Here is a 16,934-nt window from a genome sequence, read left to right as displayed (position 1 = left end):
CACTCAGCACAGTGCCCTCATCTCATTTTTATTCTGTGTGGTTCATAATGGGGTGTGATTGCTGGGAATGGGTGCACCGTGCAGGGGCACACCCCATGGTAGACGCTCCTATGAATGACCCCAATCACTTCTTCAGGTCCTCAACGGAAGGTCCTGTTGCTTTGGTGACCCATGTCCTCATGGCGCAGCCATGTCCCACAGCCCTGTATGTGCCATCCCCTTCCCGTGCCCAGAGCCCCCCTTGCTGCCTCACTGCTGGGAGCAGAGCATGCTAGGGCTGTGCAGCGCCTTGGCTTGGAGGCAGGACGTGGGGTCTCTTGATCTGCATCTGCAAAAAGGGACGCAGGACAAACGGTGTTCTGGTTGCACAATTCCAGCACTGAGCCCCAGCAGCACTGCGGATCCCGCTGTCCCCAGCATCCCAGGCAGACTTTGAGCTCTGGGGCGAGGACACGGCTGTGCTGCCCCACACACAGGGCCAGTGACCCCAGGCACACCTGGATGGACGGATCGATGGCCCGGAGCTGTGGTTCCCAGAGCCTTCCTGAGGTCTCTGCCCCCTCTTCTGCCTTCATCAGGGCTGGGATGAGGAAGAAGAGCAGAGCTGGGGGAGCACCGTGGGGACAGCTGGGGGGCATAGGGCCACTCCACTGCCTGCCCCACAGCTCAGAGCTGGGGTACAAAGCAGGCTGGGGGTGTACTCACAGGAGAACGGCCGCTGCCTCCAGAAGGTCCCCTTGGTCCTAGGAGAGGAGGACAGAATGGGACAACATTGGTGGGGCAGGAGAGCCCCTGCCTTGTGCTCAGCCCCCCATGTGGGGAGCAGTGACTGAGCATGGGGCTGTGGGACAGGGATTGAGGAGAAAAAGCCACACAGCTCCTGCACACACTCCATTCCTCGCCTTGTCCCAAATGCAAACATATGCTCTGGCACATTGGGGGCTCAGATGCAGAGCTTCCCACCCCACACATCCCACACCAAGGATAGGGTGGAGGTGGGGATGGGTTGGCACTCCCCCCCATCCAGCTCTTCCCTCGCACTGCTCTTTATTTCTCGTTCCAGACCCGCTCCTCCCAGCAACACACGAATTTCAGCGGAAACCATTTGCATGGCATTTACATTAAAATCAACAGAAGGCCCTTCTGTAACCAAACACGGGGTGGGACAGGGAAGAAACGCGACCGCTCTCTGACGTGGAGGAGCAGGAAGCTGATTGGCACTCCTCATTGCAGCAGACAACAGCAAATGGGGTGGATGATGCTGAAGGGGCTCAGCCTCCTGCCCCAGAACACCCCCGTCCCCTACCTGGGGTCTACTTTCCACTTTTTCAGCAGGGTAATGCTCCTCCTGACACCCACCCTCAACTCCCTGCCCCACAGCACCCACCTTATGGGCCCAGCCCCATGCCCTCGCTCACCCCTGGGCTTCCCGGTGCCGACGGCAGAGCTGTGCAGCCAGGCAGGCAATGGAGAACAGGAGGCAGAGCAGTGCCAGGGCCCCCACCATGATGCTGATGAAGGCAGTGAGGCTGACGGCGAGCTGCTCACAGCGGGCACCGCCCGGGGAGAAGATGGAGAAGGGCACGCAGCTGTGGAGGGGATGGAGATTCGGATACAGGGAAGGGTGGCTGTGCAGGGTGGCATCGCCCAGCCCGGTGTCACAGCTACCTGCATGTGGGACCCTCAGGAAGGTGTTGGCAGCGGCCGCTATGCTGGCAGTAGCCCTTCTTGCAGGGGGAGATGCAGATCAATCCGACAGTCCCCACATAATCAAGCTGGTAACCCTCATAGCCAGACAGCGTGCAGGAGAAGTAGTGCTGCAGCTCAGGCACCGATACTGCACAGGGATGGGTTCATGCATTGGGGCTTGGGGAAGCATCACCACTCAGTGCATCCCCAGGGCCCCTTGGTGTCAATCAGCACCAAACCACCTCCATCACAACTGCAGGGTGCACTGGATGGCAGGGATGGCCACGGGGGTCCCACCACCCTTGGTACTGGGGCACTCACATTTCACCAGGTCTGTGATGTTGTCCAGGTGTAGGCGTGCAAAGAGGAGATATGCACCCACGTCCCGCCGTGCCCTCCGCCCATTGAAGGCAGTGGTGATGGCCGCTGTCAGCTCCTCATTCAGGAAGCGGATGACAAAGCTGCTGCTGTTGTAGGTAAATTCGGCCACCACAGCAAAGGTGAGGCCATCGGCTGTCCTGCTGGGAGAGGAGCTGGCTGCCATCCTCACTTTCCCCAGGAGTTATGGGGGAAAGAAGGGAGGGGGATCATTGCTGTAAGGGTTTAGCAGCGCTGGGGCTGGAAAAGCAGAACCTTAGGGGCAAAACTCTTTGTATTCCAAGCCCTGCCCTGTCTGCTCAGCACTCACATGTGGGTGATGTTGGCGTTGCTCCAAAACGCCTTCACCTCCAGGGAGCCCAGGATGGCTGAGACCTGCACCGAGGGGTTTTGGGGGAGGTTTACGAGGGCTGTGACCCTATACCCCAGCCCCAAGGGCCGCTCGGGCATAGGGCACGTGGAGCTGGATCCCTGGGGGGGCAATGCAAGGGCACCCCAAGCCACAGCCCTTCCCCCACCACTACACACCGTGGCATTGACTTCTTCAGCTGTGACACTTTGCAGTGCCCTGACCCACAGCAGCACGCTCCTTTGGGGCAGATCTAGGGACAAAACTGCAGTGGTGCCTTTGTGTCTCAGGGCTGGGTGAGCTGGGATGGGTGACAGCCCCACGTGGGGCACAGCACCCACCTGCACTGGCCTGGGGCTGGAAGTCCCCTCCTGCCACCACACAGTGCCGGTCGGTAAACGCTGGGGGGACACTCGCAGGTGGGTGTACAGGAGGGAGGATGCAGGTGGCAGTGTCCCCCATTGCTGCAGAAGCCCTCAGGGCAGGAACGGGACCTGCAGGCAGTGCCACATCCCAGACTCTCCCCTGTGGGATGGGAGTACACGATGCAGGAGGCAGACTCTGCTTTCTGGAGCCGAGGTGTTTAGCTTGTTGCCCCATGCAAAGCTGTGCAAGGATGCTCGCACTCACCCGCTGCATCGCTGGGGCAGGAGCAGGTATAGCTGCCCACGGTGTTGGTGCAGGTGAGGTTCCCCTGGCACGCCATCTTCTGCGCACACTCGTCGATATCTGCAGTGCAATGCAGAGTGGCACCGGGCAAAACCCCACAAGGCCCCAGTGTTCATTCCCATAATGAGCCCACGTCACCTGCACAGTGCCGCCCATCGCCGGTCAGCCCAGGTGGGCAGGGACCACAGCCTGTGTGTGGGTCACAGCCCACCCCGGGGAAGCAGCCCTGGGCGCAGGGGTCTGGTTCGTGCTGGCAGAAGGGGCCCCAATATCCATCATCACACCTGCAGGCTGCCAGCTGCCAAGGGATTGTGACACTGGCTTAGGGGACACGAAGACGGATGGGATGGGATGGGATGGGATGGGATGGGGCTGGCGGCAGGGGAACATCCCGGAGCTTTGCTACCTGCAAGGAGGAGCTGGCGATGGTGGTCGTGCTGTTGTAGTCACACTGCTGGATGCTGCGGCAGCTGCACAGGGTGAAGCTGAGCTGCAGGAGGGCTGGGGGGAGGTGTGGGCTGACAGCCTGCAGGGTGATGCTGAGCGGGGCTGTCCCACGGGGCTCCCACGTCAGCATGCCGTCCTCTGCAGGAAGCGGAGGAGGAGGGGGCACGTGGTAGTGGTCACGTCCCAGTCCTCCTGGATGGGTTCCATCCAGAACCCAACATCCGTGCAGTGCCTGTCCTGCCCCCTCTCTCCATCCCTACCTGATACGTTGAGCTCTGGTGAGACGTGAGGGACAAAGCGTACCCCCGGCCCTGTAGCACGGTACTGCCTGGTGACTTGTTCTGTCCTGAATGCTGTGAGCAATGGGCTGCCGGTGATGATGGGAGGGAAGGCATCTGAGGGAAGAGCAGCCCTGTGTGCTCACCATGAGATCTTGGCATCCCTTGGTCTATGTACCTCGCACTGATGAGGTGGCCCTGGGCAGACGTAGCCATGGCCACCCAACAAAATCCCTTCTGGGTGGCATCTCCCAGGCCTGAGTACCAGCCAGTCACGCCACGCAACTCAAGACTTTGGTGGCATCTCCCGGGACTGGAGATGAGCCAGCCATGCACTGCAACTCAAGACCTCAGTGGCATCTCTCTTGCCTCACATAGCCCCAGGGAGGGAGCAGGGCTCTTCCACATTCCCCACACCCCACTTACTGAGTGCTGCCTTTCTCTTCTGGAAGTCCTCCACCAGGCTCTGGGTGGCCAGGCCCAGGGCCACATCCCCTGTGCTCAGCATGTCATAGATGCACTCCCTGCAGCCGCCGCACTGCGAGGCTGCCAGCTGATACTGGCTTTCGTTCTCCTGTCGCAGCTGAGACAAGAAGATGGGGTTGAAGGTTCTTACTGGTGCAGCCAGGGGCTGGGCAAACAGGCTGTGCTCTCCAACAGCCCCTGCAAGAGAGCACATCATGGGTAGGACCTTGTGTTTTTAAGGTTAGCTCTTATGAGGGCTGGTTTCCATGTGGTGGTGAAGAGATTGAAAGGCTCCCTTGGCATTAGTTTTGCTCAGTGTCCAAACCTCTCCAGCCAGTGCATGGCCAGAAGGTGACGGAGCATGGGATGGCCAGGCTGGTTCCCAAGCTCCGACTTACAGGTCATTCCATAGCAGAAGACATCTTCCTCACTGCTGTTTACAGGGATGTTGGTTCCATTTGGCATCTGGAAGTCATCTGCTGGGTTGTCGTTCCATACACCTGGTGGAAATTCACTGTGGGATTGGAGTCCCCCATGGGTCTGCCAGCAGCTACGGAGTGGGAAGGGGACCTTGCCCCCGGCCCTGCAGCGGTGCTGGAGGAGAGGTGAGGGGATGCTGGCAGAGTCCTCACCCAGCAGGCCCCTGGTGCCATTGCGGTACTGCTCCAGCAGGCTGCACACTGCACTGAGCATCCCAGAGCTGGCTGAGACAGAGATGGAGATGGTCCCATTAAAGACGGCTGTGATGGAGGAGGTGTTGACCAGCAGGACACTGGGGCTGTAATACACCTCAGCACCCATGTCTGCGAAAGAAGACACAGAGGGAGCCCACGTGAGTCTGGGATCTGAAATGATGTCTCCCAGTTCAGGGAGGGGAGCATTCCCATCCACACTGGCCAAGTCCCTGTGGGATGGGTACACCCCTGATCCCCCTCAGATACAATTAACATTTAACACCATGTCCTCCTTACCTTGGGAGTAGGAAAACTGGATGGTTTCGTAGTTCAGCAGAACATGGATCTCATTACGGCTCCCCAAGGTCCACTCAACCTGCAAATGGATAACTGCAAATGGATAACTGCTCAGGATGTCCCCCCTGCTTGTCCCTCCCCACCTCCTGCTGAGGACACACTGCTGGACCCTGTCCTCCTCCAGTCCCAGAGGAGGTGTTCATGCTGGAAGATGTGTTGGCACAGACTTTGCCCCAGCAAACATACGACAGCACAGCTTGTATGGCTGCATGGGTAAGGATGGTGATTGCCCTCCACTGCCACTGTCTCAGGGCTGCCACCACTGCCTGGTTGACCATCAATGGTTGATCATTGCAACATGTGGGCTCCAGGCTCAGAGCCCTCTCAAGGGCTGCTTTGGTGACAGTGGGAGATATCACTTACCAGAATGGGTGCAGAGAGTAGCTCTACTCACTGTTGTGGTGGTGCTGGAGGTGTACTGGGCAACGAAGGCCATGAAGTTGGTGGCCTGGGCTGTGCCGGTGCGGGCCATGCGCCCTTGCAGCACAAAGCTGGTGTGGGCATCACTGGCCAGGAGCAGCACAAAGTCCCCGAGTGCATTGAAGGTGTAGGTAAGGCCATCCAGGGTGGTGACATGGGGGTCCCCAAAGGCATTGGCTGAGGTCGGAAGGAAACGGAGTTGTTTTGAGAAGGGAAAGGAAAGCAAATGCTGGCGTCATCACATGGAGGAAAGCAAACCACGGTGCTCAGCAGTCTCCACTGGGATACAGCCTATGTGGGTATGGCCATGCTACCCACTCAGTGCCCCACCAGAGAGGAAGGGGACCTACCAGGGGTAGGTGGCACATATTCCTCACAGCCAGCTCTTGGTCTCTTCTCGCTGTACCTGGTGCAGAAATGAGGCTTCCCCACTTGCCGGCAGCACCATTCAAACGCCTCCAGCTCCCCATCTGTGGGCAGACAGTGGCTGGGTACTGGGGGTGTGGGGGGTCCCAATGTTCCTGCAGAGTGCAGGCGGACCCTGCGGGTGTTTTAGGGCCAGGACAGGGCGGCGCCCACTCACTGTCTAAAGGGTCAGTGGGGGGGCTCCAGAATCTCTCCAGCCATCCTTCCAACAACCCTGTGCCACGGTACACACACCGCACCCCAGCTCCCATCCGGCTGGGGGATGTGGTGCGCAGCACCGTCACAAAGAGATCCGAAGTATTTTGGGGTACTGCGGCCACTTCAGGTGCAGGAGGGGACTCAGCACTTCTGCTCCGGCGGTATCGGGGGTCCAGCTCTGCCTGGGGCTGTGAGCAGGGGCAGGGTGGCAGCTCCATGCTCCAGGTGGATGGTGGTGGCTGTGCCTGCAGCCACGTCAGGCACTGCAGCCTGTAGTTCACCCGGCTATGTCTGTCCAGCCGGAACAGCCACAGCCCACGCACATCTGGGGGGCAATAGGAAAAAAGCACATCAGGACTGCAGCAACCACTGAAACCACGCAGCGAGGCTTGTGCAAAAAGGGGGTCCCAACACCATCCATCCCCCCCAAGCAGTGGATTGAGGGTCCCTCCTGGTGCCGTACCCATGCCGGAGCTGCGCTGTTGGTCTGGACGGTACCTAACAGCAGGTGGCTCTTTGGTCAGCTCGCTGTTCTGGGCATAGCCATCACCACTAGGTAAAGAGAGGAGCTCTGGGGTTAGGTTAGAGTTAGTTAGGGTTATGTTCCTGCACCCGGTACGCTGTGGGAAGGGGTTTCTAGTTGGGGCTGGGCATCCTTATGGGTTTTCCTTGGAGAGCGAAGCTTGAAATGGGACGTGGCTACTCTAGAGGTCAGAGGTGGGGGTCTCTCTGGGGACACACACACAGAGGGACACAGCACCTGGAGAAGCCGATGAGCGCATCCCTGGCTGCCAGCCTGGCGTAGTCCCACCGCATGCCTCCATCCTGGTACAGCAGCAAGGCGAAGGAGCGGCTCCCGTCGGTGGAGAGCACCGCCTGGTATGTGTTGGTCTGGGGAACCCATGGAGCCCCATCAGCACCCCACTGCTGTGCCCCAGCCGTTGTTAGTGACAGTCCCCTTTGTCACCTGTGCATCATCCAGCTGGGACGGGAATGCTGGAGCCTTCTCCCACGTCACCTTCAGGGTCCATTTAGCAGAGTATGGCACCTGCAGGTATTTCTGAATCTTCGCTTCCACATCACGGATAATAGGATACTGGATGGAGCCGAGGGTGGGGTACTCCTGTGGGTTGCAGGGGGGGGGTTTCAGTGGGTGAGGACAGGGGGGAACAGGATCACAGCCTGGAGGTCCCCAATGACCCTGACCTGGTACCAGGTGGTGCCAACACCACGAGAGAAATCCGCATCGTCCCAAAAGGCGGCCACCATGGGTAAAGCCTCGTGGCTACTGAAGCCCTGGGAAGGGGGGTGGGGGCTGGAGGGCATGTGGCTGTCTGTGGGTGGGAAAATGATTTGTCCATTGTCTGTAAACTGAGCAGAACGACAGGTTAGGTTGTATCCATATGCTACATGCATACAAGCAGAAAAGAACCAATTTTAAGTGGTGAAAAGTTCACATTAAATCAGGTTTCTGTCCCATTCGTGTGGGTTGGTTGTTCTTTTTTTCCTACTGAGCAGGCTGCACATCCCCTACATAGGCATAAGAACTCACGTAGAGGGTGTCCCGCAGTGCCTTCCCCAAGGGGAACCCAATCTCCGGCCTCAGCAGTGGGGAGTTAAAGTCCACTGTCCTCTGGACGCACTCCGTGTCCCCTTCCGCTGCTCCAAATGGGTACAGTGACACTGCTGGGACTGACACAGGCAGGGCATTAATTGGGGAGCTCAGAAACAATTCATCAATTAACTTCTGCTCCAGCTTTCATTCTGCTCAGCTGCCTCCTCGCCCTGGGGTGTGATTTTGGTGGTGGGTCCCCCCTCCCCAGTGGAATCCCAAGTCATGCCCAAGGATGCCTTCTCCCTCCGCCCCCCCCAAATGCCATCGTGGTTTTTAACCCAATTTGGCTTTGCGGTGACTCAGGAGGCAGGGATTGCATCTGGAGGAAATGAGGCACTTCAGTCGCAGTGACTCCTCCGATTTTGGGCTGGAATGCTGTGAATAATGAACCCGATGTGAACCCCGGCACGTCCGTATGGTGTGTGTGGGGGGGTGCCTGCAGATACTCATCGCCCCTGGGGTAAGAGCATGGCCAGGGGCTGGGCGAGAATGTGAGCAGATATTAAGTGAATTCTCTCCCTTAAGCTGTGAAAATAAGGCTGAGGGCCCCCTCCTCTCCTTCATGTTGGGAAAGGGGAAGAAAACTGACTTACCGAGCTCAGTGCCAGGCTTGAACACAGCATTCCGGGAGGTGGCATAAGTGGGTGTCCCTGGTGCTGTGACTGGTCCACTCTGCGCCCCTAAGCCTGGAGCTGTGCTGGTGGGGCTGCTGGCTGCTGGTGTGCCCTTGGAAGGGCTGGACATGGCAGCAAATGCAGAGGTGGCCTTGCGGTTTGTCACTCTGAGGGCAGTGGGGACATTGTGCATGGCAGAGGGGGACTGGGCACTGCTGGTGGCCTTTGCTGTAGGAGGTGACACCGTGGTGTGCCTGGTCACCGTGGGGGTGTCGATGCTGGGTGAGCCAGATGGTGTTATGGCATTGCTGGAGGGGACTGTGTCCTTCCAGGACAGGGCTGTGGCTTCCCATGCGCGTGTGCTGGAATCCCTCAAGGTTGGGGCACTGGGACTGCTGGTGGCGTTGATGGGTGTCCCTCGGGTGACATGGGGGCTGTGTGGACCCAGAGAGATGCTGGGGGCAGCAAAGGAGGGTGTTGTGACCATACTTTGAGAGGCATCTCTTGTTCCCAGTGCAGGATTGGTGGCACTGACGCTGGGTGTGATGGAGGGTGACACCATTGCTGGAGCAGTGACACTGGCACTGGGTGTGATGGATGCCACCACAGTTGGTGTGACGGAGGATGCCACCACTGCCAGACTGCTGTTCTGGAACACAGACGGGGACACGCTCACATCTTGCTCAGCAGCACTGCGACTGAGGGCAGGGGACAGTGCTGTGACCGATGCCAGGGATATGGGAGGACGTTGGCTGTCCAGTGCAGATGGTGACAATGGGGTGACCCTTCTGACACCCGGCTCAGCACCTCCGGCCACGGGGTTAGTGGCTGAGGAGGAGTCCGTGTTCACTGTCACCTGAGCAGTGCTATGGCTGTGGTTCGGTGTGGCCGTGCCCAGGTGAGCAGTGGTGCTGGCACTGGAGGGATGTGGTGCTGGTAGTGCTGACACCATAGAAGTGCTCTCGGTGTTGGCTGTGGCTGCAGGGACACCCACTGTGGGGTTTTCAGATGGGATTGAGCCTGTTGATGCCTGTGTGCTGCTACCCAATCCCAGGGCCGCTGACCCCATCATTTGCCCAGCTGTGCTGCCATCGCGGAGTGACACAGAAGGGACCACGCTGGGGACCGTCCCCATGCCCAGCTCCATTGGAGTGCCCTCAGTCTGCAGGACATCATATCCCGAGGTGGCTTCAGCAGTGATGGATACCGTCTCAGCACTGCCCAGGGCTGGAAATGGGGTGGTGGGTACATGCGATGCAGTGGTGACATCCACGGCTGTGGTTGATGTGCCCAGAGCTGGTGCTGTGGTGACATGGAGCTGAGAGGTGACACGGGAATGGGTGACGGCTGTGTCTCTGTGCAGCCCATCTCCAGCTGTGCCAGGGGCTGGCAGCCCTGGGGCTGTGGCCTCACTGACACCATCGGTGGCAGGAGAAGGGGTGATTGTCGCTGAGACGCTGCCTGGGAGGATCGTGGTATCTGACTTCTGTATTCCATCATGATGGGGAGACCCTGTGGTTGCTGGCACGGTGGGAGATGTGACACGGTCAGACATGGTTGACGCAGGCTCTGTGTCCCCTGCAGTGACACTGGCTGCTGTGACAAGAGGAGAGGTGGCCTCGGCCAGCCCTGGCATTACCTCCTGGGACAGGCGCACAGCGGCTGTGTGCAGCTCAGCTGGGATCCAGGTGAGGGAGTGGGGTGATGTCCCCGTGCTGTGTTGGACATCAGACAGCACCGTGCCCTGTGCTGTCCCCGGTGTCCCCTCCGCAGTGACAGCACTGTGAGGCTGCCCCAACCCATTGTCATCATTCGCTGTGCTGGTGGCTGAGGAAGGTGCTTCTGTCCCCAACACCAAAGGAGCTGCAGAGACGTCTATCACTGCAGGAGACAAACTTCCGGTGGGCGTTGGGATGCCACCTGTCAGCATGCTGATGGCACTCACATGTTCCTCTGTCACAGTTATCTCTTGCAGAGGCACAGCTGTTCCCAGCGTAGGCTGCCCAGCGGTGCTCTGCAGAGCTCTGGGTGACCCCACAGACTTCATGGGAGTGGTGCTGCTGCCCGATGGCACTGAGGTGCCCATCCCCTTCTCTGTGGGGGAATGTGAAACTGGAGACAGCGTGGCTGTGCCTGGTCCATACGGGTTGCTGCCAAACCTTGAAGTCACTCTCTCTGCTGCCCATCCAAAGGTGCTGCCACTGGGCTGGGCAGCAGAGACACCTGTCGATACCTGGGTCCTGGTGCTGTACCCTCCTCCAGGGACACCATCTGGGAGTGACACAGCAGTGACCATGCTGGAGACAGTCCCTGTGCCCAGCTCCATTGGAGTGCCCTCATTCTGCAGGACATCATATCCCGAGGTGGCTTCAGCAGTGATGGACACCGTCTCAGCACTGCCCAGGGCTGGAAATGGGGCAGTGGATACATGCGGTGCAGTGGTGACATCCATGGCTGTGGCTGGCGTGCCCAGAGCTGACACAGTGGCAACGTGGAGAAGATGGGTGACATGTGGATGGGTGACAGTGATCTCTCGGTGCAGCCCATCTCCAGCTGTGCCAGGGGCTGGCAGCCCTGGGGCTGTGGCCTCACTGACACCATCGGTGGCAGGAGAAGGGGTGATTGTTGCTGAGACACTGCCTGGGAGGATCATGGTATCTGACTTCTGTACTCCATCATGATGGGGAGACCCTGTGGTTGCTGGCACGGTGGGAGATGTGTCATGGTCAGACATGGTTGATGCAGGCTCTGTGTGCCCCGCAGTGACACTGGCTGCTGTGACAAGAGGAGAGGTGGCCTCGGCCAGCCCTGGCATTACCTCCTGGGACAGGCGCACAGCGGCTGTGTGCAGCTCAGCTGGGATCCAGGTGAGGGAGTGGGGTGGTGTCCCCGTGCTGTGTTGGACATCAGACAGCACCGTGCCCTGTGCTGTCCCCGGTGTCCCCTCCGCAGTGACAGCACTGTGAGGCTGCCCCAACCCATTGTCATCATTCGCTGTGCTGGTGGCTGAGGAAGGTGCTTCTGTTCCCAGCACCAAAGGAGCTGCAGGAATGAGTGTCACTGGTGGTGACAAACCTCCAGTGGGTGCTGGGACATCTCCTGTCAGCATGCTGGTGGCATCCATATGTTCCTTGTTCACAATCCCTTCCTGTAGAGGCACAGCTGCTCCCAGCATGGGCTGCCCAGTGGTGCTCTGCAGAGCTCTGGGTGACCTCACAGACTCTATGGGAGTGGTGCTGCTGCCCAGTGGCATTGGGGCACTCGTCTCCTTCTCCAGAGGTACATGTGGAGATGCTGACAGCGTGCCTGTGGCTGGTCCATATGAGTCAGAGCCAAACCGTGGTGTCACTGTCCTTCCTGCCCATCCTGAGGTACTGCCATCGAGGTGGGTAGAGGGTGTAACTGTCACTGCCTGGGTCCTGGTGCGGTACCCTCCTCCAGGGAGGCCATCTGGGAGTGACGTAGCTGGGACTGCACTTGGGACCGTCCCCATGCTCAGCCCCATTGGAGTGCCCTCAGTCTGCAGGACAGCAGTGGCTGAGGTGGCTTCAGCAGTGATGGACACCATCTCAGCACTGCCCAGGGCTGGAAATGGCGCAGTGGATACATACGGTGCAGTGGTGACATCCATGGCTGTGGCTGGCGTGCCCAGAGCTGACACAGTGGCAACAGGGAGAAGATGGGTGACATGTTGATGGGTGACAGTGATCTCTCGGTGCAGCCCATCTCCAGCTGTGCCAGGGGCTGGCAGCCCTGGGGCTGTGCCCTCACTGACACCATCGGTGGTAGGAGAAAGGGTGATTGTCGCTGAGACGCTGCCTGGAAGGATCGTGGTATCTGACTTCTGTATTCCATCAGGATGGGGAGACACTGTGGTTGCTGGCACGGTGGGAGATGTGTCACGGTCAGACATGGTTGATGCAGGCTCTGTGTCCCCCGCAGTGACACTGGCTGCTGTGACAAGAGGAGAGGTGGCCTCGGCCAGCCCTGGCATTACCTCCTGGGACAGGCGCACAGCGGCTGTGTGCAGCTCAGCTGGGATCCAGGTGAGGGAGTGGGGTGGTGTCCCCGTGCTGTGTTGGACATCAGACAGCACCGTGGCCTGTGCTGTCCCCGGTGTCCCCTCCGCAGTGACAACACTGTGAGGCTGCCCCAACCCATCGTCATCATTCGCTGTGCTGGTGGCTGAGGAAGGTGCTTCTGTCCCCAACACCAAAGGAGCTGCAGAGACGTCTATCACTGCAGGAGACAAACCTCTGGTGGGTGTTGGGATGCCACCTGTCAGCATACTGATGGCACTCACATGTTCCTCTGTCACAGTTATCTCTTGCAGAGGCACAGCTGTTCCCAGCATGGGCTGCCCAGCGGTGCTCTGCAGAGCTCTGGGTGACCCCACAGACTTCATGGGAGTGGTGCTGCTGCCCGATGGCACTGAGGTGCCCATCCCCTTCTCTGTGGGGGAATGTGAAACTGGAGACAGCGTGGCTGTGCCTGGTCCATACGGGTTGCTGCCAAACCTTGAAGTCACTGGCCCTGCTGCCTGTCCAAAGGTGCTGCCACTGGGCTGGGCAGCAGAGACACCTGTCAATACCTGGGTCCTGGTGCGGTACCCTCCTCCAGGGACATCATTTGGGAGTGACACAGCAGTGACCATGCTAGAGACAGTCCCCGTGCCCAGCTCCATTGGAGTGCCCTCAGTCTGCAGGACATCATATCCCGCGGTGGCTTCAGCAGTGATGGACACCATCTCAGCACTGCCCAGGGCTGGAAATGGCGCAGTGGATACATGCGGTGCAGTGGTGACATCCATGGCTGTGGCTGGCGTGCCCAGAGCTGACACAGTGGCAACGTGGAGAAGATTGGTGACATGTGGATGGGTGACAGTGATCTCTCGGTGCAGCCCATCTCCAGCTGTGCCAGGGGCTGGCAGCCCTGGGGCTGTGCCCTCACTGACACCATCGGTGGCAGGAGAAGGGGTGATTGTCGCTGAGACGGTGCCTGGGAGGATCATGGTATCTGACTTCTGTATTCCATCATGATGGGGAGACCCTGTGGTTGCTGGCACGGTGGGAGATGTGACGCGGTCAGACATGGTTGATGCAGGCTCTGTGTGCCCCGCAGTGACACTGGCTGCTGTGACAAGAGGAGAGGTGGCCTCGGCCAGCCCTGGCATTACCTCCTGGGACAGGTGCACACCGGCTGTGTGCAGCTCAGCTGGGATCCAGGCGAGGGAGTGGGGTGGTGTCCCCGTGCCGTGTTGGACATCAGACAGCACCGTGGCCTGTGCTGTCCCCGGTGTCCCCTCCGCAGTGACAACACTGTGAGGCTGCCCCAACCCATCGTCATCATTCGCTGTGCTGGTGGCTGAGGAAGGTGCTTCTGTTCCCAGCACCAAAGGAGCTGCAGGAATGAGTGTCACTGGTGGTGACAAACCTCCAGTGGGTGCTGGGACATCTCCTGTCAGCATGCTGGTGGCATCCATATGTTCCTTGTTCACAATCCCTTCCTGTAGAGGCACAGCTGCTCCCAGCATGGGCTGCCCAGTGGTGCTCTGCAGAGCTCTGGGTGACCTCACAGACTCTATGGGAGTGGTGCTGCTGCCCAGTGGCATTGGGGCACTCGTCTCCTTCTCCAGAGGTACATGTGGAGATGCTGACAGCGTGCCTGTGGCTGGTCCATATGAGTCAGAGCCAAACCGTGGTGTCACTGTCGTTCCTGCCCATCCTGAGGTACTGCCATCGAGGTGGGTAGTGGGTGTAACTGTCACTGCCTGGGTCCTGGTGCGGTACCCTCCTCCAGGGAGGCCATCTGGGAGTGACGTAGCTGGGACTGCACTTGGGACCGTCCCCATGCTCAGCCCCATTGGGGTGCCCTCAGTCTGCAGGACAGCAGTGGCTGAGGTGGCTTCAGCAGTGATGGACACCATCTCAGCACTGCCCAGGGCTGGAAATGGGGCAGTGGGTACATGCGGTGCAGTGGTGACATCCATGGCTGTGGCTGGCGTGCCCAGAGCTGACACAGTGGCAACAGGGAGAAGATGGGTGACATGTTGATGGGTGACAGTGATCTCTCGGTGCAGCCCATCTCCAGCTGTGCCAGGGGCTGGCAGCCCTGGGGCTGTGGCCTCACTGACACCATCAGTGGCAGGAGAAAGGGTGATTGTCGCTGAGACGCTGCCTGGGAGGATCATGGTATCTGACTTCTGTATTCCATCATGATGGGGAGACCCTGTGGTTGCTGGCACGGTGGGAGATGTGACGCGGTCAGACATGGTTGACGCAGGCTCTGTGTCCCCCGCAGTGACACTGGCTGCTGTGACAAGAGGAGAGGTGGCCTCGGCCAGCCCTGGCATTACCTCCTGGGACAGGCGCACAGCGGCTGTGTGCAGCTCAGCTGGGATCCAGGTGAGGGAGTGGGGTGGTGTCCCCGTGCTGTGTTGGACATCAGACAGCACCGTGCCCTGTGCTGTCCCCGGTGTCCCCTCTGCAGTGACAGCACCGTGAGGCTGCCCCAACCCATCGTCATCATTCGCTGTGCTGGTAACTGAGGAAGGTGCTTCTGTCCCCAGCTCCAGAGGACTTGCAGGAACATGTGTCACTGATGGTGACAAACCTCCAGTGGGTGCTGGGACATCTCCTGTCAGCATGCTGGTGGCTTCCATACGTTCATTGGCCACGGTCCCCTCTTGCAAAGGGATGGCTGTGCCCAGCGTGGGCTGCCCAGTGGTGCTCTGCAGAGCACTGTGTTCTCCCACAGACTTTGTAGGAGTGGTGCTGCTGCCTAATAGCACCAGGGTGCCTGTCCTCTTCTCTGTAGGTACATGTAGAGCTGAGGACAGCGTGGCTGTGGCTGGCTCTACATCCCTGTTCCCATGGGTAACAGCCATTGTGTGCCCACTTGGCACAGGGGACGAGATCTGAGTGGCGCCAGGAGCCATGGGGACACTGGTCGGCCAGTCGGTTTGTTTTGGGTAGGCAAGCCCTGCCTGGGGACTGTCCCATCCTGCCACCTCCCCAGAGACTGCTGCACTAGAAGGCACCTCCTGCTCATTGCCAGGGCCCGTGGGGTCCAGCGCTGCCAGCACCACCTGTGGCACCACTCTGCCTGTGAGGAGACAGAAGGCAACTCCTCTCATACCGAGCCCTGAGCACGCTGCTCACCCAAGCACTGGGCTGAGCTCCCTGGCGGGCAGGGATCAGCTCCAATCTGTCATTACCTGATCCATCCCTGAGGGCAGAGGGCTGCTCCGCTCGGCCAGGGGACAGCTGGCACATGCCCAGCTCAGGCACAGTGGGTGACATATCCAGACGTTGCTCGGCACTGATGCTGTCAGACACGCGGGAGCTGCCAGCCAGCTCTGCTGGGTCCTGTGCTGGGACAAGGGGCCCCATGCCCGCTGCTCCCGCATTCCCTGGTGGAGCTCGGGTGTGAGCAAGGGCAGGCTGAGCAATGAGCCCTCTGCTTCCCACTGTAATCCATTGGATGCCCATCTCTCCTCCCCACCACGCAGGCCACTGCAGGACAGAGCCCCGTGCCTCCTTGGCACCGTGGTGCGTCCGGCTGCCCCGGTGACGCAGACGACCCCGGCACTCACCTGGCAGCACCCAGAGTCCCCACAGCACCCAGCTCCACAGCAGCTGCCCCATGGTGCGGCCACAGCAGCTCCCGGCACTGCTGGCACCTCCTCGCTGTCCGAGGGGCAGTGATGCAACGAGGCGGCTCCTCTGGTGAGCACTGCCCTGTGCCAGCCCTCCTCCAGTTGCCACAGCCATGTGGGGATGCCACATGCCACCAACAGCTCCCCAAGCCCATAGAGACAGCCGTGCCCCAGCCCTGAGGATGTGCTGGTGGCTGGGGTCATCCTTCTAGCCCTTGCTTTAGCCACGAGGAGGTTTTAAGACCCTATATAGGGTGAACCCAGAGCTGACACGTCAAGGTTAAGATGCACTTAGAGTTGAGCACCTCTTGAGACCACTCAACGGGCTGCAAAAGGCCGCAGGATGGCAAAGGGGGCTCAGCTCTCCAATACTGCGGGGGGGGGAGGGGAGGGGTGCTCACCCCAGCCCCATGCCCACCCCAGCTTGTTTGCTGCCAGGTCCCAGCCACGCTTGGCCAGGTAGATGATAACCCCCGGAACCCATGGGCCTGCCGCCAAGGAGGAACAAGGAAGGGAGCAGCTGCCTCGGGGTCCTGTGCTGCTTAACCCTTCCCTATCCCCTAGGGCACTGTATTGCCCCCCAGGATGCACAGAGACCGGGCAGCACTCATCACACCTCCACCTGGCACCCAGTAGTGCCCACCCCACTGCCCCGCTGCCCCAGAGGTGCAGGGCATTGTGCTGAGGGCCGATGACCT

At 59.8% G+C, this 16,934-nt stretch overlaps 1 protein-coding gene across 1 annotated transcript; it reads right to left on the bottom strand.

The window, feature by feature from the left end:
* Window positions 1–12: 12 nt before the first annotated feature.
* Window positions 13–16,249, bottom strand: MUC4 (mucin 4, cell surface associated). The gene is made up of 27 exons (XM_046898758.1): window positions 15,796–16,249; window positions 8,559–15,683; window positions 7,903–8,042; window positions 7,557–7,721; window positions 7,318–7,473; window positions 7,111–7,241; window positions 6,814–6,902; window positions 6,310–6,675; window positions 6,077–6,196; window positions 5,665–5,903; window positions 5,247–5,439; window positions 4,908–5,078; window positions 4,674–4,775; window positions 4,237–4,473; window positions 3,793–3,927; window positions 3,492–3,670; window positions 3,219–3,383; window positions 3,047–3,145; window positions 2,758–2,941; window positions 2,596–2,681; window positions 2,378–2,442; window positions 2,011–2,210; window positions 1,669–1,837; window positions 1,419–1,589; window positions 706–743; window positions 498–580; window positions 13–328 (listed from the first exon to the last, which is right to left on the bottom strand). Exons 1-27 carry the CDS (start codon window positions 16,223–16,225, stop codon window positions 272–274), a joined length of 11,295 nt encoding a protein of 3,764 aa, XP_046754714.1. The 5' UTR covers window positions 16,226–16,249; the 3' UTR covers window positions 13–271.
* Between the last annotated feature and the right edge of the window lie 685 nt (window positions 16,250–16,934).

This window comes from Gallus gallus, chromosome 9 (genome assembly GCF_016699485.2).
Source record: "Gallus gallus isolate bGalGal1 chromosome 9, bGalGal1.mat.broiler.GRCg7b, whole genome shotgun sequence".
NCBI lineage: Eukaryota > Metazoa > Chordata > Aves > Galliformes > Phasianidae > Gallus > Gallus gallus.
This window is presented reverse-complemented; position numbering and strand designations above follow the sequence as displayed.